The 25,261-nt window shown below is 43.5% G+C and overlaps 2 protein-coding genes across 2 annotated transcripts in view; one reads left to right on the top strand and one right to left on the bottom strand.

The window, feature by feature from the left end:
• LOC132978590 (neuropilin and tolloid-like protein 1) overlaps positions 1-25,261 on the top strand; it is a 609,128-nt gene that overhangs the window by 250,263 nt on the left and 333,604 nt on the right. The window lies entirely within an intron of this gene.
• LOC132978586 (cadherin-18-like) overlaps positions 1,692-25,261 on the bottom strand; it is a 102,583-nt gene continuing 79,013 nt past the window's right edge. The window contains exons 6-12 of the mRNA XM_061043803.1: positions 23,033-23,220; positions 21,236-21,489; positions 17,513-17,649; positions 15,680-15,804; positions 11,353-11,467; positions 4,981-5,247; positions 1,692-4,083 (exon numbers count right to left, since the gene is read on the bottom strand). Coding sequence (XP_060899786.1) covers positions 3,428-4,083; positions 4,981-5,247; positions 11,353-11,467; positions 15,680-15,804; positions 17,513-17,649; positions 21,236-21,489; positions 23,033-23,220 — 1,742 coding nt within the window. The 3' untranslated portion in view covers positions 1,692-3,427. The remainder of the gene's footprint in view (positions 4,084-4,980; positions 5,248-11,352; positions 11,468-15,679; positions 15,805-17,512; positions 17,650-21,235; positions 21,490-23,032; positions 23,221-25,261) is intronic.

A 25,261-nucleotide genomic window follows, 5' to 3' on the forward strand; every position in this document is an offset into this window, starting at 1 on the left:
TTTGCAGTCGAAAACGGACTTGAGCTTTTATATTTGTTTTCTAGTCTTCTGACTTCTCAAAGGTCACACCTTCACACTCACACCCTGATGGTAGAGGCTGCTAGGCTAGTATTAGTTCATCCATTCATACACATTCACAAAGTGCTGGTGGATCAGTGGGCAACTTGGGGCGCAAGTATCTTACCGAAGGATACATCGACATGTGGGTACAAGAGCTGGGGATCGAACCCCGGACCTTCTGACCAACTCTACCGCTGACCCACAGCTGCTCAGTTGTCTCTTCATTTTTTCCAGAGCTGTATAAACCCCACGTAAAGCAAAGTCAGGATATCGGAAATAAAACGATGTTGAACTAATTTCCATGAGCTGTCAATCAAATAGTTTTCATCAAACAAAAAAAACGTAATAATCTCCTGACTGACACCAACCAGTAAAAACATGAATCCTGCTGCTGAACCAACCAAGACGTCGTTAGTGTCGAGGGAGAGGAGGTCAATCAGGACGCAGGATGTGGGATACTAAACACGGCCGAACATAATAGAAAAAAAATATATATATATTACAAAACGATAGAAAAGAGAATCACAATGTGCATGACGATGATGATGAAACACTTCAGATCACCTCGGTCCAAACTCTCATCAAGAGTGTTTGAGTTTACTGCAGGAAAATGTTGACCTTTCAAATCAAACCATGACAGAGTATATTTCATATAACATATCTGTATTCTTTCCATGACTGTAGGAAACTTTTATAGAAAACACTAATCCTTCAAACCAGCAATATTCTGAGATGTTAGAAATAGTTTGTAACCAGGGCTTGACATTAACACCTGCCAACACTGCGGGTGGATTTAAGCCACTCTGGAGGTTTTGATTTTATATCTTAGTGGTCTCAAAAAGCATCTGCAGACCTGCCAACACTCCTGATTTGAGCGGGAGTCTCCCTGATTTCACCTTTTTTTCTCACTTTACTCCTGATAGCTAACGTTTCCTCTCCCTCAGCATCGCTCCATTCAGTCTCTAGATCTATCTGGCTCGCTTGCACTCACTTCGAGTTTCATGACAGGGCGGGGGGAAATAGAAATGAGATAAGTAAGGGTAAGGGTAAGGGTAAGGGTAAGAAGTTAGAGCTTGAAGTACCATGAGAATATTTAAGACATGGTACGTTTCTTCATATGATCATCTGTGCTTTATATCAATAAGTGCACCATGAGGTGATCACACAGAATACTTGTCTGTGATCTGTTCAGACTGATGGCTGCAGATGATGAAGAGAGAAGAGAGACGTGAGCAGACACTACTGATTCAAACCTGTCTGACACATGGTGAGATTGTGTAACAGGTATTAAAGCAATGGTTACAGAAGTGCAGGTAACTTTCCTCCAACTCATTAAATGTTGAATGATGGCATCTGTGCATCATATTCAAAAACTAGTATCTGAATGTTAACGAGGGGCCGACAAAGTCAATGAAATACCATCAAATAGATTTTGATCATCCATAAATGTTGCCCCTCCATGTCTCCTCGTTCCTGAACATTGTAAGATGACTTATATTGAAATATTAGATCAATTTGGTCTGTGCTGGATTACAGAGTGCTAAATGGATAAATAAGAAGGAAAAGTATGGGTGTCTTTTGGCACAAGGACTTATATTACAAAACGTAGTGTAAACTCTCACACTTTACTGGGAGTGAAAGCTCGTTAGGTCGACCACACAGCAAGATCTCACTCTGACCAGCCCGTGTCATTGTTCTGTTTCAGGATGTATCTGATGTACCGAGGGTTAATAGTAGAGGGAACTCGTACCAAAGCCTGACCGTTCACTTTACCAATGTGCTCCAACGTCGTACTGAAGTCTGAGCTGCTTGAAATGAAGAGATGAATAGAGCTACAGTGTGAGGACATTTGGTCTTATCAAATGGAAGGACATAAAGTCAGAGGTCGTTCTTTAGCACTTTGAATCGCCTTGTTTCTGAAATGTGTGATGTTAATGAACCAGACAGACACTCCTGTGGCGGAGTAACCCGAGGGGAGAAGTGATTGATTTAGTCTGAACTAAGGTCAGAATATTAAAAACTTTTAGATGCCGTGTGTTTCAAACGTTACGACACTTTTTGTTTTAATGATCGTATCAAAGAGTGCAGACGCTTTAAAAAAACATCAGAACTTGAGTCACAGCGTGAACCAAAAGGTGCTGTGAGGGCTGTATCCATGGCAACATGTTTGTCTCCGTCTTGGCTTATATTTGTGTCGTGCTCTTAAAATTGAAGTGTCCTTCGACTTATTCTTGTGTAAATTGCACATACTGTATACATACCGGCAACTTTTCTGAAACTTTGCTAATTTAGGAATTGTGCAGGAGTTCTTTTGTCAAAACAAGAAATGACCCAATATTGTTTGATTTCTACTGAATCATATCTACGTTTAAAAAATGTGTTACAGGGGCTGTTGTCCTGCAGCCTGTGCAAATCTGGCCTGTGGCTCCTTTCTCATGCCATTCCCGCTCTCTCTCCTGACAACCCTAGTCTGAACACTTTTAAGGTAATCTTGTTGAACCCAAATGTAAAACACAATATCATCTGCATAGCAGTGATGGTTCATGTGATGCTGCCTGATGATATGTGACAATGAGACATCATATTTAAAAAAACAACAGGAACACTTTCCAAACTGGTTTGGATTCAATGGAAGAGAACATGTACAGCTGATGATAGAGATAGAGGTCAGAGGTGAAGCGAGCATGGAGGTGGAGTAGGAATGTGGATCCAACGGTCTTGACCTACTAAGACCCGGGAAGATAGAGCTGACCTGTTTGCATGGTTTGCATGCAAAGAGATTTAGGATGCCATGCCCTACAGAATGCAGTCCATAATCAGAATCATTTATCCATTTTCCATGGAGGGGCATATAACCTGTAGAACATCTAAGATTCCTCTCAGTATCCGGCATCTTTTTGACTTTCTGATCAACAAAAAACTCAACGTTCCTGCAAAGAATGGATGAATGGGGACCTGAACGTCAAATCTAGACTCTGACCCCGGGGGTTTGGAGTCGTAAGCAGCAGTAAGGGGTGAACGTTTTCCGCTGACACACGTAACAAGCAGAGAGATGACGCCTTATGCAAATTGACCTGTCAATTTTAAACCCCGCTCTTCATAGCCTACATCCTGCTTTTTTTTGCTTTTGACTCATTTCAGAAAAAGCTCACATCCAAATCTCCCAGGCTTCTGTTTTCTATTATCCACATGGCTTTTCTAATCCTCTGATTTTATATAATGTCACACTTTCAAATTGCCAGCATTTCAGGGATAGTAATTCTGCATCATTGCTCCCATGGCAACAGTAAAAAGTGATCCGTCTCTGGACAGATCTGGACAATGTTACAAAAAAAAGTTCAAAACAAAACCTTGGGATGGTAATCCTTTATGAGTCAGAGTTAGCCAGGCTTGTGGCCAACTGCTCTCCAACAATTCGTTCCAGTATTTGCTCATCTGGCTCCCAGTCCTCCAAGTCCGCATAGTTCAGTTCGGGCAGTGCCCCAGTTAAGCCCAAAGAGCTGACCGACCCGGCCAAGGACCCACAGCCTTCATAAGCATACGTTTGGAGTGAGTCATATGGTGGGCCCCGAGTATCTAAGTTTGCTTTGGCCACTTTCTGCTGCAGGATCTGCTGGATGATGTCATGACCCTCCAGCAGAACCGAGGGCGCTGACTGGCTGAGCTCACGAGGAATGCTGTCAATGACAAACCAGCCCGGATCCGACTCTGGGCTGTAGTTTCTGTAGTCCATCTCCTGTGATTTCCTCCTCCTCCTCCACACCACAAACCTCTCCTCGTCATCCTCCTCCTCCTCCGTCTCGTAGGGGCTCGGTCCACAGCTGAGGTAGGCGTGGAGCTTCCGGCGAGGCTCCGAGGCTTTGGGATTTCTAAGTGCAGCGATGTCAAAGGCCTCTGTGTCCTCCTCCCCGCCTCCCTCATCATCGTAGGTCACCACGTTCTCTCTGATGTCCTCCTCAGACAGAATCAAAGGCTCTTTGCTGGCTTTCTTGTTCCGTAGCTGGGTGAACAGCATCACTATGGCTGCAGGGGAAGAGAAGAGAGGTTTACAAATGGAGAAAGAAAGGAAGACCATGAAGAGAGAGAAAACTAATGACATGATATCCAACTGTTGTTTTTCATTTAGCACTCCTTGTGTCAGTTTGTAGGTCGGGGGAACACGAGACAAATAGAGAACAAACCATATGACATATTTTTGTAGGCCAACCCGGAAGTAGCATCGCCATGGGGTCTAACCAGAATTCTCCTATGGGATGTTTGCATTGGATTTTAGATCATTGCAGAAAATAATCTCTGTGGCAAACACACGTTTCTGAAGCGTAGGCATTTTGTTCAGCAGGATAATCTTCACAGATGAACACCATTTTTATGATGTTTGAAGCGTTAATGCGGCCGACAGAAGTAAAAAGCTAACGTTATGCTAAAGCTAACTACACCACGGTCGGATGATTGTGACGTCACTAGCGTTATGCTTCAGACCGATAAGCTAATCCGCGTATCTTAATAAATAGTTTACTAACTTAATATTCACCTTAACCTAAAGATTAAACCTACAGGAGACATCTCCGACTAGTGAGAGAGTTCCCGGCCTCTGTGTCCAGCGTGATGACGTTTAATGTCCCCGACAACCACTGTAGTCACATTTAGCCACTTGTTAGCAACCGCCTTTTTAAAGACGCGTAAAAACTTCAAAATTCATAAGTGGGGGTATTACCTAACGTAGTTTATGTGGTCTAACAAAACACCAACATCTCTTAAGCTTGTGTTAACCACAGACCTTATTTCAGGCGTCTAACCACAAACCCATTCATAATCCCCACTGACTTTGAGAGGATAGACCCCATGGCGCTCAAATGCTAACTTACTTCTGGGTTTTAGGACTCAGTCCTGTGGCGCTCTATACAGGCTGTAGGTACCTACCTAATAATATGACAATACACAGCAGGATAGCCACAAAAGCCCCCGTGCTGAGGCCAGCCGAGGACAGGAAGGCCTGGGCCTGGCAGACGTTGTTGTTACGCCCCCTGGTGTTCCTCTGACACTCACACACCCTGAGGGAGATGGTAGCAGTGCTGCTGAGCGGTGGCTCCCCACCATCAGACACCACCAGCACCAGGCTGAACAACTCCTGGTCCCTGTCCTGGCTGAAGCCGTCACGCCGACGAGATACTATACTAGCAGTGTTGTCTGGGAACATGGAGGGGGAGGGGGGGGGGGGGGGAAGGTGAAGGAGACAAAGAGAAGCACTTTAAGAAAGAACAGGGATACAATGATATGTGCTGTCTTAGACTAAACAGGCAGGATGCTTCTTACCTCTCTCACATGAGGTTTTATTATTTATTCATGTCGGAGAATCAGATAATAAATCTGCTCACAGCGTAATTATCTCTGAAGCAACCTTTCAAACACACAGATGTGATACAGCACTTGTGAAGGTTTTATACTTCCATTCATTATTTCAACACTTGTTTCTTTATTGTGTCTACATCCAGCTGACCGTGTTTCTTAATTTAACCTGATTTAACGTCCCGGCCCTGAGACCCTGAACCCTCTCTTCTGAGGTGTAACTGGATTTTTAGAAAACATTTGAGTATGGGGTAACAGATGTATTTTCAGCCGTCTCACAGTACGATCATGGGGGGTGTTGATGTTTTGTTTTCGTGTGTAGCACATTGTAAAGCAGAACATGGTTCAGCATTAACGTCGGGTTGAAATCCGGTCACTCAGTCCAACACCTCCACCATTGATCAACCTGCTCAAATACGGTTCTAAGGCCCTGATCACACCGAGACGTGTCGCTAGAAGCGCGTCGCCAGCTAAACCATTATTTTCAAATGGTATAGCGCGCCTGGCGCATGCTCTTTTCTTGTTCTGCGCTTTGCGTTTTTCTAGCTGTTTTAGCCGCTTTAAAGTTAAAATATTCTCAACTTTTCAGCACAAGGCACAGAGTCGCACCGCTCGTCAATGTTACAGGTGGCACAGGCAGCCAATCAAATCAGTCAAGAGGCGGGCCTTACTACTTTACCTCTTTCTCTGCCACGAAGAAGAAGAATGAGTAGCATGTAAACGCTCATCCTCCAGACACAACTCGCTAAAGAGACGATGGTCTTCACCATACTGTTTCCTTTTGTTCAGTATGTCATGAACCCAAAATCTCTTCTTATATTTTGTTCCTCCCCCTCCTCATCCAACAGGACAGCAACAGCAAGAGCTCGGAATCTGCTTGAATCCACTTTTCTGTTACCAAATAACATTTAATCTCCCCGTTGGGCATGCAGCCCGGCTCCAGACGGACCACGCTGTTTTGCCCGAGGCGCTTTTGAGGCGCTTTTGAGGCATTTTATGAGCGGCCGCGTGGGCGTGTCTCGGTGTGATAGCGGCCTAACTCCAACGTGTCAGAGTTGTAATTATGTTTTATAATTATGATAATTTGTTCATTTGAGCGTTCAAAGGCTAAACGACGAATGGAGCAACAATTCTCAAAAGTTGATTTGCAGTCGAGTTTGAAATGGAGATGGATGCATCCTGTTAGTGACTGTGATGTCACTTATACAATCAGCTGCTATAACTATGAGATGAAAAATCTCATCATCTCAACGTAGATTCTGAATGTGTGATAAATGACGGAAGCTGACCTCCAGATGAAACCTACTCTTAACATAGACACCTGGAAAACAGTAACCCCCAATTCACACATACTCTGTCCGCGCCGCGGTCCGTCAGCGCCACGGTTTTGCTCCATCTCTATCACACTGGATCTGTTTCTGGAACGTCAGCGGAGCGCACCCATGACACATCACAGGAGAACTACAAGATCCCGTGGGAATAAAGAGAAAAACATGCAAACAACATGTTGCTTTGTCTTTCTGAGGATGCATTGTTGTTCATTCAGTTCCTGTTTTGACGTAATGTTGATAAAGTGATGAAAAATACGATTGCGAGTCCGTATATTGTGTTTTATTTTGAAATTGACCGGATGCTCTGTGCGTTTCCTTGTCTGACTTCCTGTCCGGGCTGTCATATTCTGTCCAGCTTGACGCGTGCCTGCAGCGTACTCCGGCGAAAATAGACTCGCTGCGTATTTGAAACAGAGCAGAGACGTAGTGCTGTTGGTGACACGCTCCGGAGACGGACCGCAGCGCGCCCTGTGTGAACACAATGATCGACTAGAGTGGAAGCTAAGTACAATGTAGTGTGCGGTGCTGACGGAGTATGTGTGAATTGGGGGTAAGTGACAACATTTTCCAAGCCTCCATCTTTCACAGACTGTGGAAATGTTCTGAAAAGATGGATGGTGGAACAACATCAAAAAGATGATTCATGAAGTCAATACCAAATGTCTGCTGAGTTGGGTGTTGTAGGCTCAAACACAGAACTTAGAGGCAGGGTTGGTCATTTTCTCCACTTTTTAAGATTTTGGTTGAAATTGTCTTTAGGTCCTGACAGAAATTAATAACTCATGTTCTCTGAAAAGGGAACAAAGAAAATCCATCATCTGTATCAGTTGTAAGCCTGTAAAAACTGCTACGAGGTACCAATCTGATGAACCAATCAGACGCCTCCCTGTCTCCCTGATCGCTCTCTACCACATGCCGTGAACTAGCCCACACAAAGCATGAGCTGAGGTCGGCTTCTGGACCAACAGCGCTCGTGCATGTAAGTGAGGGGCGTGGCTTTAGAGGGAGCACAGAGGGGAGGGGAGGGGTGGGTGTAGACGGAGCACTGAGGGAATGCTACTTTCAAAATCATGCTAGTTTTAGAAAAAATGAACAACATGATGATAACGCCATCAGTACATGCTCACACCTTGTTGATTCAGGTTGATTCTATTGTTTCCTTTTGGAGCGTCCTACTGCTCGCGAGCGTGCCATTTTTACCCCAACGCCCCGTTTTTATTTTCCTCTCTGTCGCTCTCGTAGACGGATGAAGAACGAGGAAGGAGGGGGCTCTACACGGCACTGACACTCCCTAAGCAGAGCTCATTAGCTTGTTAGCTCGTTAGCTTCGAGATAGTGGCCACTCGTATCAACTCCAGAGGAAAAATGCTTCAGCGCACTGCAAGTGTTGTTTGAGTTAACAGCTCCTTAATACAAAGCACCACACTTCAGTTTGTCCACCTTTAAAATAAAAGCACCACACTTCAGTTTGTACTTCAAAATAAAAGCACATCTCCTCCCTTCACTGGCTCGCGAAACCGTTTATTTTAGAATTAATTTTCAAAGTTAGTACTTGTTTTTCAGTCATTTGCTGGATTAACCCTCCGTATTTATCAGACCTTTTAATCCCCTCTTCCCCAGCGCGATCTCTCAGGTCCTCTGAGCTCTCTCTCCGGGCTCAGTGTGAACTTACTTAGGACTGACCGCCCTTTTTCAGTTGCAGGCACCGTTTGTGAAACCAAATGCTCCTGACACCCAATGTGCCAACTGAATGTATTTGTATATTTAAATCTCAGCTCATGGCACACCTTTGTTCTTCGGTCTTACCCTGTGAGATCTATTTGTCAAACGTATTCCATGTTAGGGGGCGCTGGTGGTGCAGTGGTTAGTGCGTGCGCCTCATGTATGGAGGCTGTAGTCCTCCAAGCGGGCGGCCCGGGTTCCTTTCCTGTCCTTTCCCGCATGTCATTCCCCTCTCTCTCTCTCTCCCTGATTTCCAACTCTATCAACTGTCCTATCTCTACATTAAAGGCGCAAAAAGCCCAAATATAAATCTTTAAAAATCTTTAAAAATCTTTAAAAAAAATGTGTTCCTTGTTATAATGTTTGTAGCTTAGGCTCTTTTAAATGTGCTTTACAAACACTTTGCAGTTGACTATGTAGAGATTTGAATTATGATAAGACTTTAGAATCAGGGTATTTGTTATCCCCTGTAAAATGTGTAAAATCAATAAAAAATGTTGAATACCAAAATAAGAGCGGGGTGAGCAGTTGTAACTACATTACACTTCATTAATCAGAAAAATACAAAGGAAGAGATTTAAATCCGTTTTGGGAAGATTCTAACAACTCAAATAAAATACTTGCAATGCAACAGTAAGTCTCTGTGAGAAGAAGAACAAGTAAACAACAACAGCACAAACTGCCTGCAGCAACAAGCTCCCAGACCGTCGTCCGACTCCCCCCCCACGTCCGAGTCCTGTCACTGTGTCTCATTAATGAGACTGCTGTCAGCTCCCCTCAGTCTGTGTCGACACCAGGAGAGATGGAAGAGACATCAGACGAGGGAGAAAGAAAATAGAAGTTGACGGAGAGAAGGTGAGACAGATTTATCGAGGAGCACAGGGGCGGAGGAGGAGATGAAACGACAGAAGACCTCCGAGCCCCGAGAACATCACACAACCTGACACGTACCTGAGAACTGAAGGACGACCTGCGCCCCCTCCACTTTACTCAAGCATCTGAAGCTAAATGAGGAGCGGAAGCTGCTGGGTTACCATAGCAACAGCACCCATTTTTTTTACTTCATGGACATTAAAGCAGATCTGGGTGGGGTGGCTGTGGTGGTGGAGGGGTGCTGGTACCTGCTCCAGCGGCAGCAAAGAGACAGGAGTGGTAACGATGCCAGCAGGAGGGAGGAGCAGAGAGCCTGAGCCAGGATTCATTACGCTCCAATCTCTGAAATCACTGGAGATAATATCTGATATACAATACAGCCCGTTAATAAGGTGTTTCTTTTGAGTTCCCCCTGTGAGCACAAAGCATATTGGCCGAGGTGCAGAGGTCATGCATGCATTAAGAGACCCGCATGCTTTGTTTTAAAGCCCCATTAACTTCAATCACGGCTGCTAACTGAGCACAAACGATGAAACAGAGAATCAGTCTCTTCCTGAGCATAGAGCTCACACAGACCACAGAGGTACTGATAGCACCATAAATTAAAGATCACTTTCCTGCTCTCAAGGTCCTATTCACAGAGGATGAAGTGCTAATGATTGTATAAACAAACCCATAAAGTTCTGCAGCCCAGTGCAATTTGTTGTAACGAGCTTCTGATGGTGCAAGAGCTCACATTGAAAATATCTGCAAGATGAGTGAGAGAGGCGAGTGGACAAAGTCCTGTTTTAACACCACATGGTCCATGTGTCTGTGATTCTCAGTGTCCTACAGGACTGTAACGCCTCATGTTATATGTGTCTGTCCACTACTGAGACTTTATGTTTCAGCTATGATAAAAACATGTTAAAGCTGGCTAACAGCATGGCCTCTGATCCTGACCACGCTCTGAACACAGAGTATGAACTGTGACCATCAAACCGGAGATACAGGGTCCCACGTTTTAATAAGGTCAGACTGAAGCACTCTTTGTTCACCAGTCAAGACTAAAATGTGGATCTGAATCTCAGATCAAAGCCCATGTAAGGCCTCTGAATGTTTGTTTGGTGTTTGAATGGAGCTGCCTTGATGTTAAACACATTTTAGTCTTCAATCAGTCAGACAATCAATCAATATCTCTCAGACAGAGCTACACTATATCTGCCAAGAACGTGTCCTTCTGCCTGCAGTGAACCAGTAAGAGGAGCTCGTCTCACCCTCATCCTGCTCCACACCGGGTCCACACATCTGGACTCAATGATTTTCTTTGTGCAGAGGTTTATACCTTTTCTGGAACAACTAATTAAAATTATTAACAGACTATATCTTAAGACTATTTCTTGACCTTATTCCACACTGAGGTGTTTCATGATCACTGTGTAACACCGGGTCCAGTTCTGCAGAGCAGTCACCACCAACTAAAGCCCGGCCCACACTGGAGGTTAGGGTTTTCTTTTTTAGATTCATTTTTTTAAAGTTTGCTTTTATTAACACAGGATAGTGGATAGAGTAGTCCAAACCTCCAGGGATGATGAGGGGAAAGAGGCGAGAGGGAAGGCCGAAGAGGGGCGCTGAGAGCCGGACACAGGCCCGGCTGTCTCCCCCTGTCAAACTCTGGTTCTCAAAAAAGTTCTAAGTCCAAACCTCCAGGGAAGTAAATGGGAGAGAGGTGAGAGGGAAGGCCGAAGAGGGGAGCTGAGAGTCTGACATGGGACCAGCGACCTCCCCCATTCAAACTCTGCTTCTATTTTAGGGTACCAGGGGCTCAAAGACATTTAAAAAAATGATTCTAAGTACACACCTCAAGGGCAGAAGAATCTCCTATCCCCCCGTGTGTCCCTTCATTTAGCTGCTGGTACCATCAAGCCCCATCCTCCTCAAGCTCACCGGCTGTTGTGTAAAATAAAGTGTTTCTGCCTCTGTTAGTGGCCCAGAGCTGTTCAGCGTCATTTGTACGCTCCCGATAAAGAAGTTGTTTTACCTCCGTTGTCCTTCAGTGTGAAGTTTGGATTGGCTGGATATTCAGCAGGCACATAGAAGGAAAACTTCCCATTAGCAAAGTTGTCGAGATCTGCTGCCCGGAGGGTCTGAATAACCTGATGGAGACACAGAGAGGAAATGTTGAATTAAAAACAAAAACAGGCGACACAGAGGGAAGTGTACAGAGAGAAGGGGGGATTCCTTACACTCTACTAAATCCACTAAAACCAAGGTCATTGTCAATAACTTAATGTCCACACATCACATGAACACAAATATTACAACCCTTAAATGTTAAAATCATTTTAATCTAAAGAGAATTTTGTACCTGGTCTCCCAAAATACTCAGACTCCTGAAGCTCAGAATCATTCAGATTACTTGTAATATTTAGAAATGTTGCTTCAAGCTGCAGGACACATTATTAGTGACTGTGATCAAGTCTTTGGTGTTTCTTTATTTTGAAAAGACTAACCAAAGCTTCCTGTTTTTTTATTTACAAAGCTTTACAGCCTGCGTCCATTCACGGCTCTTCTAATGCTGGCAGCGCCTGTGACCTCAGTTTCAGAGCGCAATTTTTGTTGCTAGGTTACGAAAGTAAACGTATGCTTCCCTCAGGAGTTGGTGTTAATGGCTGCATGTGTTCTTTCAATCAATCTGCAGCTCTACACATGGCCCGCTATTGTTGATGACAATGATGATATCAGAAGACCCACCCCTCTTGGTTTTGATTGGCTGATTATTTTAAAACTGCCTGTGTACATCCACTGCTGATAAAAAACCCAATAACCCAAAACCAAGTAACCATTTTTTCAATATAAATGTATCCACTTCTGCTTATTATCTCATCTGGACTGAACAACATCCATGCCTATCTGATGTCTGCTGCATGGACTATCCAATAAGAACAGTGTCGGGGAGGTGTAAGGCATCCGAACCCTCCTTTTATCCCTTTATCCAATTTCCAAGTTGCCTTTTATTTCCAAGATTTTAGAAAAGATTGTGTCAAAGCAAGTTCTCACTGCTGGAAAATAAAAGCATTTTTGAAAAACTTCAATCAGGTTTCAGGAAGTTTCACAGCACTGAGACTGCCTTACTTAAGGTAACAAATGAACGTTTAATTGCTGCTGATCAAGGTATGTGCTCAATCCTGGTACTCCTGGACCTCAGCATAGCCTTCGACACTATTGATCACAACATCCTGTTGAACAGACTGAGGCACTGGGTCAGGGTTTCTGGGACAGACTTAGATTGGTTTAAATCGTATCTGTCCAATAGAAGGTGCTGTGTGTCTGTTAATAACTCCTTCTCTGGTGTGAAATATGGTGCGCCGCAGGGGTCTGTCGTGGGGCCCATTTTATTTTCCCTATACATGCTCCCATTAGGGCATATCATAAATAAACACGTGTGTTCTTCCATTTTTATGCTGATGATTCACAGTTGCCCATTAAATCGCTAGACCAAGGTATGCAGAGTTCTGTGAAAACTGCCTGTCTGAGATCAAGAGCTGGATGTCAAGTAACTTTCTGCAATTAAATTCGAACAAGTTTTGATTTTATTAGGACCTCAACACATGACTAAGAAAATACTGCCATCTGCTGGTTTCCTAGTGAACCATGTCAAACAGCAACTTAAATCTTGAGCAGCACACAACAAAGCTTGCACAAGACAGCTCAGATCAGCTCAGAAACATCAAATCAATTTTTTTTTTTTTTTTTTTTAGTTTTCCCCGATTACACGTCCTTATTCCATCTGTTATAGAAAAAGTTTTCAAACACACTCTTAGCATATTTAGCATAAGTGTGTTGTAACGCTCTCCTCTGAGACAATCTGACACTGGGCGCAACAGATTTTTATAAATACACTGGCGGAAATAATCCTAACTCTGTGCTGCACATTAGCGCCCTTCATTAGAGAGAATTCATCTTTTGAAGTCTTACTGTGACGTGTCGATGGCGGTCTCCATGCTGGAAATGTTGTCTCAGCCTAACTTTCAGTCAACCTAACGACAGGCTGAGAGCTGGAGCTGAGGTGGGTTTTAAACCTCCTGACAAACCGTTACACCGCGCCCACCTGTCAATCAGGTCAGCTACACGCCTTATTGTGAATAACTCTTATCCTTCATCAAATCAAAACTGATGAGTCATCAAAACATTCACCCCCCGTACAGTGTGTGTCCATCGAGACATGAGCTAATCACACCTATTTGTCTGTAAACATGTTAATCTCTGCTGTAAAAACAGGCTTTTTAGAATGGGTGTGTATGTGACTTCTTGTGCTTCTGCAGCCAGCCTCTAGTGGACACTCGAGAAACTGCAGGATTTTACACTTCAGCATCTGCTTCAGCAGAGGATGCTGCTTGATTTGCAGCAGGGATTTGTTTGCAGCCTTTACAGCCCTTTTCTCAGCTGACGACTAAAATACAGAGATCAGCTTGATTGATACTTCATATACACATTTAATATTTAACTTTGTTATATTTGAAATCAGAGCCTTTTTTAAGAAACGATGGAATCGCCTTCATTAGATATATTTCTCTAACTGTTACCTGCCTCAAATTTAGATCCTACCAGTCCACACACTCAATGCTATCACATTCCTCCACAGGCCTCTCTGGATCTTTCTCAACAACAAACATGCATTAAAACAAAAAACAACACAATTCAAGCGTGCAAATTGCACAAGGCCCTCGAGCTTGTATCCAGCACTCGTCTCCATGTGTTCAACACAGCAAACAAGAGATGTGTCCTAACTGTACAGTGTGCCCCCCAACCTAAACAGCAGTCTCATCGTTTTGCAATCAATTATGCAAATGCAGTATACAACTGAGTCCCCCAACACAGTAGAGAAAGGTTGTCATGCCAGAGAGATGTGCCATGCATGACAATTTCCCAGCTTCAATTTATTGCAATGCCAGCAATATGAAAAAAAAGATCCTCCCTTGACACTGACTGTGCGGGCATGTGTTGTCTGTTGCCTGAAGCCAGGATAAATGAACACACGTAAAACACACACACACTTTCATTAGCATAAAAAGCAGAGAGCGGTGGACGGATAAGAGAGGGCACTACATATATAAACATAATGACACAGAGGGAGTGTGTTTTATTTTTGTCCATATAAGAGGGGAGCTGTTTCCGTCATGCAGATCCAGGCTCTATTCCTGCTTTCCTCGAATAATAAGTGTTTTTATCCTCCCTGGTTCAGAGCTGTCAGTGTGGTGGTGGAGGAGAGCGAGGCTGCTTTCTGGCCCGGCAGCGCCACAATCGGCACGCTCTGCAGTCTGAATAATTTATAGGTTCAAGAAGCTGCAGAGTCTGCAGCTCAGCTGATAAATCCCCCGCTGATGGTGTCAGACACAACACAAAGGCTACAGATCAACATGAACGTGCATGAGAGCGTGTGTGTGTGTGTGTGTGTGTGTGTGTGTGTGTGTGTGTGTGTGTGTGTGTGTGTGTGTGAGAGAGAGGATATATTTTTGTGCATGCTTTCAGTTGTGCATATATTACTGGTTTTTGTATGTGCTGGGAGTTGAACAGTAAACACAAAAAAACATCTCCACCCGATCATGAACTCATATAAAGTCTAAATTGTAATTAAATAAAACAATCCATTAAATGTCTGGCTTTCTGATCAATTAATCGCATACATCACTGATGTAAGACAGATTTATTTAGTGGTAGACTAATTGTTTTAGGCCTCGTGTCCACCTAGCGTTGTCTTCTGAGCGCTGTTTTTCAGTTATTTTCCATAAGTAAAATAGATGAGTGAGATAAGTAAAAGTTATTGCTAAAGTTGAAGATCTTTTAACTTTTCAGAAAGGCGCTGTTGACGTCACCGGCGCTCTTTTCTAAATGTACGACATTCCCTGTAGATTTGCAGCCTAAGGACCCACATCCTCTCTGATCGGAAAATAAACGATCTCAAATAAAAACAGACTGTTGTCATGGAGACAGGACGGACGTGCAGCACGCACAGCCAGCGCTCTTTTGCCTGGAAAGAACGAAATGTGGACACGGGGCCTGAGGCGTCTTCAGGTGAGTTCTTTCTGTTTCCAGCTCATCAAGTTTTCATTCACAAACTCTGCTACTTTAATATGAACAGGAAGCTTCAGTTCTCTTCTCCCCTCAAACACAAATCAGATGTTTGTCATGTGGTAGGTAATAGGGTAACTAACTCATGACCCTCATCACGTCACGTGTGGACCCTCGTTTTGCTTCCATCAACACTTCTAAACATTTGAGGAGTTTCTTTGTTGCCAGCACATGAAGACCATGACATCATCATCCTGTCCAAACACCGTCAGAGTGTCTCGTTCTGACAGACTCACCTGTCCACTTTTGGTGCTTTCACACACTATGATGACATCATTGCCCCCTGAGATGGCTGGAATGTTGTCGTTGACATCCAGGAGCTGGATGGTGACCGTGACGTGACTCACCATGCGAGGGTTATCTGAAGGTGACAAAGAGAAACATTTTAGTTCCACAAACTAAAAACATAAATGTTGTAAACTGATTGAACCTATCTCTACTAGTTTGTGATAAAGGAGCCTCTCCAAAGGAGATATTTAGCCACAGCCTACAGTCGTCATGGTAACAGATGGATACACATACTCCACAAGCTAACAGCTTGATAACAACGATAACTGCACTAAAGTGAGAGTGATGGACATTGGGGTCATTCATAACCGCCAGGCACTCTGAGGCTGAGGGGACTACAAAAACACACCTACTGTGCAGCAGGGACACAGAGGGACACAGACCTCCTGCACAGGAGGAACACAGACCTCCTGTTCGATAGAGACACAGACCTCCTACACAGGAGGGACACATGAAGGACAGAGACCTCCTACACAGGGGGGACACAGACCTTGACACAGACCTCCTGTACAGGAGGGACACAGGTAGGACACAGACTTCCTGTGCAGGAGGGACACAGGAAGGACACAGACCTCCTGCACAGGAGGGACACAGGAAGGACACAGACCTCCTGCACAGGAGGGACACAGGACGGACACAGACTTCCTGTGTAGGAGGGACACAGGAAGTCTCTATTTGTGCAGCAGGTGTCACATCATGTGCATCAGTTTGAAGATTGTTCTGAAGGGGTTGGAGATTGATATAAAAAAAGATCACCTATTAGCATTTAATTTTCTTCTTCATGACCGTCTGATGAAGCAGATAAAGTAAGAAAGACCTGGGAGGTGTTGGCCTACAGGTCGACAGAGAACAGTGAGTCTTTATCTGGATCATCATGAAGGAGACTCTGAGAGGACGGGCTCACACTCTGTGACATCATCACACAGATATGAACCTCCAACTGACTTTTAACCTTTCTCCTCACACTGATACACACACATACATTACTGTGTCTTTCTCAGACAGATGTTGAGGAGCCGATCATCACTTGAGCTTATTCAAAGTATGAGAGCTGATTAACGAGAAGATCCAAGTCTGAAAAGTGATTTTTCTTTTCCGTCTCCTTTGTTTGTCATGTATGTTACTTCCACACATTGTCACACTATCGCACCGATAAAAACATTTAAAAAAGATCATGTATTAAATTATCCACATTCACACACAATGATGAAACCTTATTTGGGTTTACTATCACTATTAACTGTTCAGTGACCTTTTCTGTGAGAAGGTTGGAAATCAAATCATGATAATTACCCAGTTTTGGTGACCTAGGACTTACTACATCAACAGACAGCGATGGAAGCGGTCAAGAGAAGTGGTTCAGATAGAAGTGATTGTACTCGACCTAAAAAGCCTCTGCATGTTTCTAATAAGCTCCACGAGCAGAAACGTGCTCAAACTAGGATCAATATTGGAGATGCTTTTGAAAAATGGAGAGAGGTTAGAACACAGAAAGGTTTACAGACCCATGCAGAGCTGGATAAACACTGAAGCTTCAGAGTCCACCACATGGTGACCTGTGTGAGCATCGACTCAAAAGAGGAGGGGGCGGGGGGATTTTTTTACAACGTTTAGAATTTAGACTACAGTACCCGTTTTAAACACTAGGGGTCAGAGTGACATATTTTTCTGAGAGGTGAAAGAAGCAAAGAACCGAGACCATTAGGTACCAGAGCCCAGTTCTGGTAATGGGGACCCATACGGTGTTAAATGAAACTTGTCTGCTGCCGCTGAGAACTTACCAACCTCTGCAGCCACCACGGTGATGTTGTGCCACGCGGCCACCTCCCGGTCCAGAACCTGTGTGGTCCTGATGACGCCGCTGTTCACTCCAATGGTGAAATACAAAAGTGTCTCCTCCTCGTTCTCTATGAAGAACCTGCGACAAAGAATGACATGATCTCTAAAAAGAGAGCACTGACACTGAGACCAACTTTAAAATGTTTTTTATCAAACTATGAAGACATGCAGACCCAAAAGTTAAACGTCTGCTTTGACAGCAGAAATAAACATGTTTACAGCCTGGTACAAACAATGATGTTCAAGTTCATGTCTTTATCAGCACTCACTGTACGGGTGGGGAGAATTGATCCATACCTCACCCGCTATGAGATAACAAAGGAGACAAGTTGTACATAATTAGGGGCGTGACTGATCTGACTGCGTAGTAGCTGTTTGTGAGGAGGCTTAAGACCCGCCTCCAGCTCTCTGCCCTCTGACTGACAGTTTGATAGAGGGTACTTCTCATGTCTCTTAAATTGCATCCACGTTTCCAATACAGCGTCCAATCAATGAGAGACATATGAGACGGGGCGTGTCTGTCAGTAAAAAGACTTCCTGGAAAGATGCTCTCGTGTTTACTTGATCATAGCTCCTCAGAGTTATTTCCTCTATTCTTGATCCTCACTCTACGGTGCCGATATAAGCGACTTGAGAAGTCCTTCAACATGGCGGCACGGAATGACTTCCGGTTCAAGCGAAGATCGAGGAGAGAGGAAATGACAAATAAGAGACATGAGAAGTTCCCTGACTCAGAGATTCCAATATGGCCACCGCAATGGAAGGTTCTCCATGACAGCCCTTCAGAAACCAGTGCACGATGGTTCACTATTATTTACAGTCTCTGGGGTTAACCCAGTACACATTCAATGTTGCATCAGATCCGGCAAAGCAAGTCAGTGTTGCACTGGAGGAATGCAAACCCAACCTACCAGAAGTTAAAGGTTTTCAAAACATTTTTCAAATTAACGTCTAAGTTTTAAATGAATAAAAGAAGAATGCCAATAATAAACATTTAAAGGATGTGTGCCCAGCTCTGACAAAGTACATGTTACATTAAATGATTAATGGACTTTTAGCTTGTATATTTCTTCTCTGTTCTTCTGACTGCTCAAAGCTCTTTTACACCGCAGGTCACACCTACACATTCACACACTGATGGTAGAGGCTGCTGTGTACAGAGACCATCAGTATTAACTCATCCATTCATACACATTCACACACTGATGGTAGAGGCTGCTGTGTAAAGAGACCATCAGTATTAACTCATCCATTCATACACATTCAAACACTGATGGTAGAGGCTGCTGAGTAAAGAGACCATCAGTATTAACTCATCCATTCATACACATTCAAACACTGATGGTAGAGGCTGCTGTGTACAGAGACCATCAGTATTAACTCATCCATTCATACACATTCAAACACTGATGGTAGAGGCTGCTGTGTACAGAGACCATCAGTATGAACTCATCCATTCATACATTCACACACTGATGGTAGAGGCTGCTGTGTACAGAGACCATCAGTATTAACTCATCCATTCATACACATTCAAACACTGATGGTAGAGGCTGCTGAGTAAAGAGTCCATCAGTATTAACTCATCCATTCATACACATTCACACACTGATGGTAGAGGCTGCTGAGTAAAGAGACCATCAGTATTAACTCATCCATTCATACACATTCACACACTGATGGTAGAGACTGCTGAGTAAAGAGTCCATCAGTATTAACTCATCCATTCATACACATTCACACACTGATGGTAGAGGCTGCTGAGTAACGAGTCCATCAGTATTAACTCATCCATTCATACACATTCACACACTGATGGTAGAGGCTGCTGAGTAAAGAGACCATCAGTATTAACTCATCCATTCATACACAGTCACACACTGATGGTAGAGGCTGCTGTGTAAAGAGTCCATCAGTATTAACTCATCCATTCATACACTGATGGTAGAGGCTGCTGTGAAAAGAGACCATCAGTATTAACTCATCCATTCATACACATTCACACACTGATGGTAGAGGCTGCTGTGTACAGAGACCATCAGTATTAACTCATCCATTCATATACATTCACAAACTGATGGTAGAGGCTGCTGAGTAAAGAGTCCATCAGTATTAACTCATCCATTTATACACATTCACACGCCACCGACGAAGCAGCGGGAACAATTTAGTGCCCAAGGACACATCGGACATGGGACTGGGATTGAACCCCTAACCTTCCGGTTAAGACTCTACCACTGACCCACAGCCGTTGTCAGTGAATATTTCAAAGCGGCCAATCAAACAACAAACGACTCCTGGTCAACCTATTTACCCTGAGTACATAAAGGCAGAGTAAAGCAGTGAAGCAGTTCAAATCAATGTAACTGAGGATCCACAACAAATGTCTTCACAAAGCCCAGCACACAGACACATACAAACATCGTATCATACAGCTGTGTACACTATCTGTGTGAACAGAGTGTGTCCCGCTGCTGTTTTTCACAGGGCTCATTGTATCAAAGGTCCTGCAGGTTTAACAGCCAGTCACAGAGTTCAGTCATCCAATCAGAGCGCAGCAGTGCTGCAGCTTCACTCAGAGCTGTCAGGGATTGTGTGGCCAGCTGCCGGCTGAGGACAGAAAGCCTCATATGCACTGCGGCCCCTTCCCACTGATCCTTTTCCAGAGTGAGGCCAGAATCAAACAGGCTTTTCAGTTTTTTTTTTTTTAGTTCTGCTCCATCACAAAACCTCTGATGTCCCCAAACTCATCCATTCTCCACCAAAGCGTGAAGCTGACAGAAGTGAGAGTCACTGAGCGAACACCGTGCACTGTCCACAGAAACAGCCTGTTCCCCGGATGAGAGTAAAGAGGCCGAGGGTCGGAGGGTGTTCGGAGTTTTGTCGGGGGAAAAGTGGGTTCATTTTCTGCATGGACAACATTTAGTGATGGGCAGCTGGAGCTCTTTCAAACTAAACCGAGCAACGTTTAGAAAATGATCTGATTGGTTTTGGTTTCTCCTGCCTGTTTACAGGACTTTAGTGACTCAGAGTATCTCTGGACTCCAGCTGGTGAGACAGCTCAGGCCATCTTCCAGGGAGCTGTGTGCTGGTCTCTGTAAGATGGACGTCTGGTTGGCGCTTTTAGTTTGTGTTTGTTGTTGGACATTATGAGAAGAGAAGATAAAGACTCTAACAGAGAGCAGATTTGACTTTGTTCTGCTCTGCTGGTTAGCAAACACTCACAGTGTGCAGACACAGAGCAGATGAGTTGACTTATTGAAGCATGAAGCAGCTCTGTGTAATAACCTGCCTGAACACTCTGAACACTCTGAAGCCTGCTGTCAGCACTCAGCAGCCTCACATCTGCTCATATTTTTATAACATCTAAAAGTAAATACATCCCATATTTTAAACAATTGAGGGTCTTTTCTTTTAGCCGCCAAGCCCAGCGATACATTTGGTGTTTACATTAAACTGATAATCCATTTTAAAAATCTTAAAGGTCACATCTTCTCCTCCTCATCAACCAGTTTAAATAAGTCTCAGAGCTCCTCAAAACATGTGTGTGAAGTTTCTTGTTCTAAATCCACTCTGATCCTGTATTTGATCATGCCTATGGGGTTTGCAGACGGAGCAATGAGGGAATGCTACCAACCCTGCCTTTAACTCTTTCTGTTTGTTACCTGACTCTACTGTTGGTGCTGTCAGGGTCCATGGCAGTCACAGTGCCAACCTGCGTCCCAGCAGGTGAGTTCTCATACACGTCCATGATGTAGTAATCCATGGAGAAGACAGGAGGCTCGTCCACGTCGCCCACAATGACCCGCAGCGACGTGGAATCCTTAAACGGCCCCAGGTGGGAGAAGTGGGGGTCCAGGAACGTGTTGGACGCTTCGATGTTGAGTGTGTGAACTTTTCTCTTTTCATAGTTGAGAGACTGCAGAAAAGACAGAAAACATCTTTTATCATGAGCACGTTGACATGCCAACATTTCCCCATTCTGTGTGACGTTACAAACCCCAAACTCTGTTTTCCCCATCTACACAGAAACACCTCAAAGTTTCTGAACATCTTCACCCTGGAAGCAGTTTTTAAAGGAGACTTTTCAGAGACCTAAAACACAGTTTGTGTACGAGAGGACAAAATAGAGAGAGAGCTACGTTTGGATGAATCGGCGCTCAGCAACTTTCATTGTCAGATATCTGGAACAGACAAGTTGTTAGGAAAGCAAAGTCTATCTTGTCCAGCTCTGACCATCCTCTCTTCTTCCCTCAGGTTGGAGGTTCAGGCAGCCCAGGGCTAAGGCAAACTGATATACATTTTCATATGTTCCTTGTGCAATTAATGCTCCTAATCTTCTTTAAATCCTTGACTGCACTTTCAAGCTATTGCACTTTATATTTATTATATTTATTTATTTAAACCATTTGAGTGAAACTTCTTAACGAACAGTGAGTGTTATATTTCTTGGTTGTATCTCATCAGGTTGTGTTCCACTGTCCTATGTCTGTTTATCTGTTGTGTTTTTGTGTCCACTGCTGCGAATCAAATTTCCCTTCCAGGGACAATAAAGATCTGAACTGAGGCCAGAGACTGAGGACGATAGTGACGACCAAACAAATCAAAGTCCCATCTTTACTCCTGCTAGGTGAGCATTAAGTCAAGTGTTTCTTCAATTCATAAAAATCACAACAACTCATCGGGGTCATATCTGGGATGAAGACTGACCCTGGATTTTTGCCTCTTGAACGCTCGTCCACATGTTGCTTCAGTCACCTCTGAGTCAGTTAGCGCCAGCTCCTCCTGTTTGCACGCCGAGAATTAATCACATTTCTCTGATGGAGCAGAGCATGTACACCAAATGAAAAAATCTCTCTTATAGAATTCAGTTTCTCTCTGACGGCGCCAACGCCACATTAGCTCACGTCTCGAGTCTGGCAGCCACTGTGTGACCTCCGTACGACCCCTTTCACTCTTTCTGTCTGACTGTACAAAGCCTCCTGCGTAAACCTCCACCGGGCACAACACAGACGTGACTGACATTGCAGCCTGCTTGAACTTTCAGCCTCATACCTGCATAATAAATATCTAATTAGTCTTTTTAAGTGGCAGCTTGTTCAGAAGTGTGTTATACTCTGAGGAGAGGAGAGGGTGTGGGGGGGGGTCTCTCTGTTTTTAAGTTTTTAAGGGTTACTGTTTGAGAAAAGAACAAAAATGTACAAAGAAAACCAAAAGCACTTTTAGAAAACACACAAAACTCCCTCCTGCTGATCTTCAGGATCCATGTCGTCATGTCTCAAAAGATGCAAAAAGAAACACTTTGACCATTTGAGTCAGGAGGACGGGATGTCTGGACTATTTCCTCAACGTTTCACTTCAATGTGTTTGAAAAAAAGAGGAAGAAATCTGCTCAACCTGTAGGATGAAAACAAATTGAAGCTGACAGTGAAACCTCACCTGTGTGTGTTTCTGATTCCTACCTGTTTGAGGGAGATGACCCCCTCCCCGCGCTCAGCGTCAGTGGCTATGGAGAAGATGGCCGCTGCCTCTGTGTTGGTGATCCTGTAGGTCATCTCAGCGTTTTGACCTTCATCCTCATCGTTGGCTCTGATCCGACCCACGGCCTTCCCCACCTCAGCCAGCTCAGGTACGTACAGCTGGTAGCTCTCTAAAAAACACAAACACAGACATGTTTCAATCAAACCTGTTCATCCTGCTGCATCGTGATGTTCCCTCCAATCCTGAACAGGGGGACAAAACTCAAATCCAGCTGATGTGACTCTGTAACAAGATGACCCCTCATGTAGAGCGTTTAAAAGTGCACTGTAAAGTTATTTCTTTAGACAATTGGATAAGTTGATAGTTAGCAGAGCAGTAAGATAGCAGCATGACTAAGCATGTTAGGTTAGCTAATTGTTTCTTGTGCCCTATTTTCTGTTTGTTAGTCTCTAATGTGTACTTTTTGTAATTTGTGCTTTATTACAGTTTTACAAGAAAGAAAGAAAGTAAATAAGAACGGAAATACTGTGAATTCTTCAATACAATGCTCTCAAGTCTCACTCATTTCAACCTATTCACACGCTCACACGCCACACCTTGTATTTCTCACACCGATAAATTACCAGGATAACACCCACCAAGTTGCGCCGGTATATTTTTTAACTATGAAACAGATAGGAATCAAGTGGGTTTCCCATAGAGTTCAGTATGAGCTTGCCACGCACCAGCTAGTGAAAAAAAGAAATATAGCTACCCAACAGCCAATCAAGAAATAGCATTGCTGTATCTGGGTAAGATTTAGATATTCCCGCTACAACAACGCTACATTCTGATTACAAAGAAGACGCCAATGACACATTGATTCACGCACTCGTTGAAGTAGCTAGAGAAGACGACAATTGACACTGATTCAGACACTCGCTGAAGTACAGACTGATCGACGTGGGAGAGGACCATTATATTTACAGTCTATGGAGAAGAGGACCATATCGTATTAGTACAGTAAGTCATCTCATCATTTGATTTCTATATGTTGGGGAATATTGTGTCCAGTCAGCTGGTAATCAGTAAAATTAGCTAAAAGTGTGACAAGAGTGTGTGAACTAGCCAGCCAGTTGAATTCTTGCTAATTTCAGCGGCTATTCTGTTTTTTAGTCCTAGATCAGGACCCGTATTCACAAAGCTTTTCTCTTACCTCTAAGAGTAGGTACTTCTAAACTACGCTAAAAGTTTTTATGTAGGAGTTTTTTTCTTAAAAGTAATTCACAAAGCCACTGAGAGCAAGGATAATAAATACCAACTTAAGATGGGCTCGTGCACGAGCTTGCTCTCATTCACTTTGCTCCGTGATGGGCTGATGAGTGACAGGTCGATGAGTGACAGGTCGGTGTCGGTGCACATCAGTGGTGTGAAGCACAACTGATTAAATACATAACCTGTTAGGCGCGTTGCTTCAATGAAATAAACAGAATATACTAGACCAGGGGTCTAAAATGCAATTTTTTGACCAGAAATAGTAAATAAAAAAATCAAGTTTCGCAACGATATTGGAAACATTTAAACACAAATAGTTGACACATTTCTGTCTTTATTAACCTGCCATTGTACGTCATTCTCGGCATATACTCCTGTTGGCTGTACTGTATTTCCAATTGTCATCGTGAAAATACAGACTAGGCTATACAGACACATATAGCCCATATGCTATGCTTCAAGTATAGCTTGAAACTTGATGACTGAATGAAATTATTTATAAAAATGTTTTATTGATTTCCATTTTTCAACAAAGCCAGGGAGCCACTACAATAGACTTAAAGGGTCACATGTTGCCTATACCCCTACACTAGACCCTCAGATTGATTCAGTATGTCCATCTTTGCAGTAGGCTACTTCTACATGCATTTGTATGCTGACACTTTGCAGAAAAGTAATTTCATTTAATCATTGAGTAGGCTATGCCTTTTCACATATAGGCTATCTAATTGTTGTTGCTGACATGGGCTATTGAAACAGAAGCACAATTATTCTCTTGCCATTTGGATGTTTTTGTAAGTCACTCATGTGCCTAAAGATTCTTTGTGAATACGGTCCCTGGACTAGTCATATTTTGAAATAGGCTGGACCATTTTTGTGCAGATGCAGAAAATTAAATGTCAAATGCATAGTCTATTTTAGTCAGTAGGCCACTTTTAATCATAATATTTCATTAT

The sequence above is a fragment of the Labrus mixtus genome, chromosome 8 (assembly GCF_963584025.1).
Source record: "Labrus mixtus chromosome 8, fLabMix1.1, whole genome shotgun sequence".
NCBI lineage: Eukaryota > Metazoa > Chordata > Actinopteri > Labriformes > Labridae > Labrus > Labrus mixtus.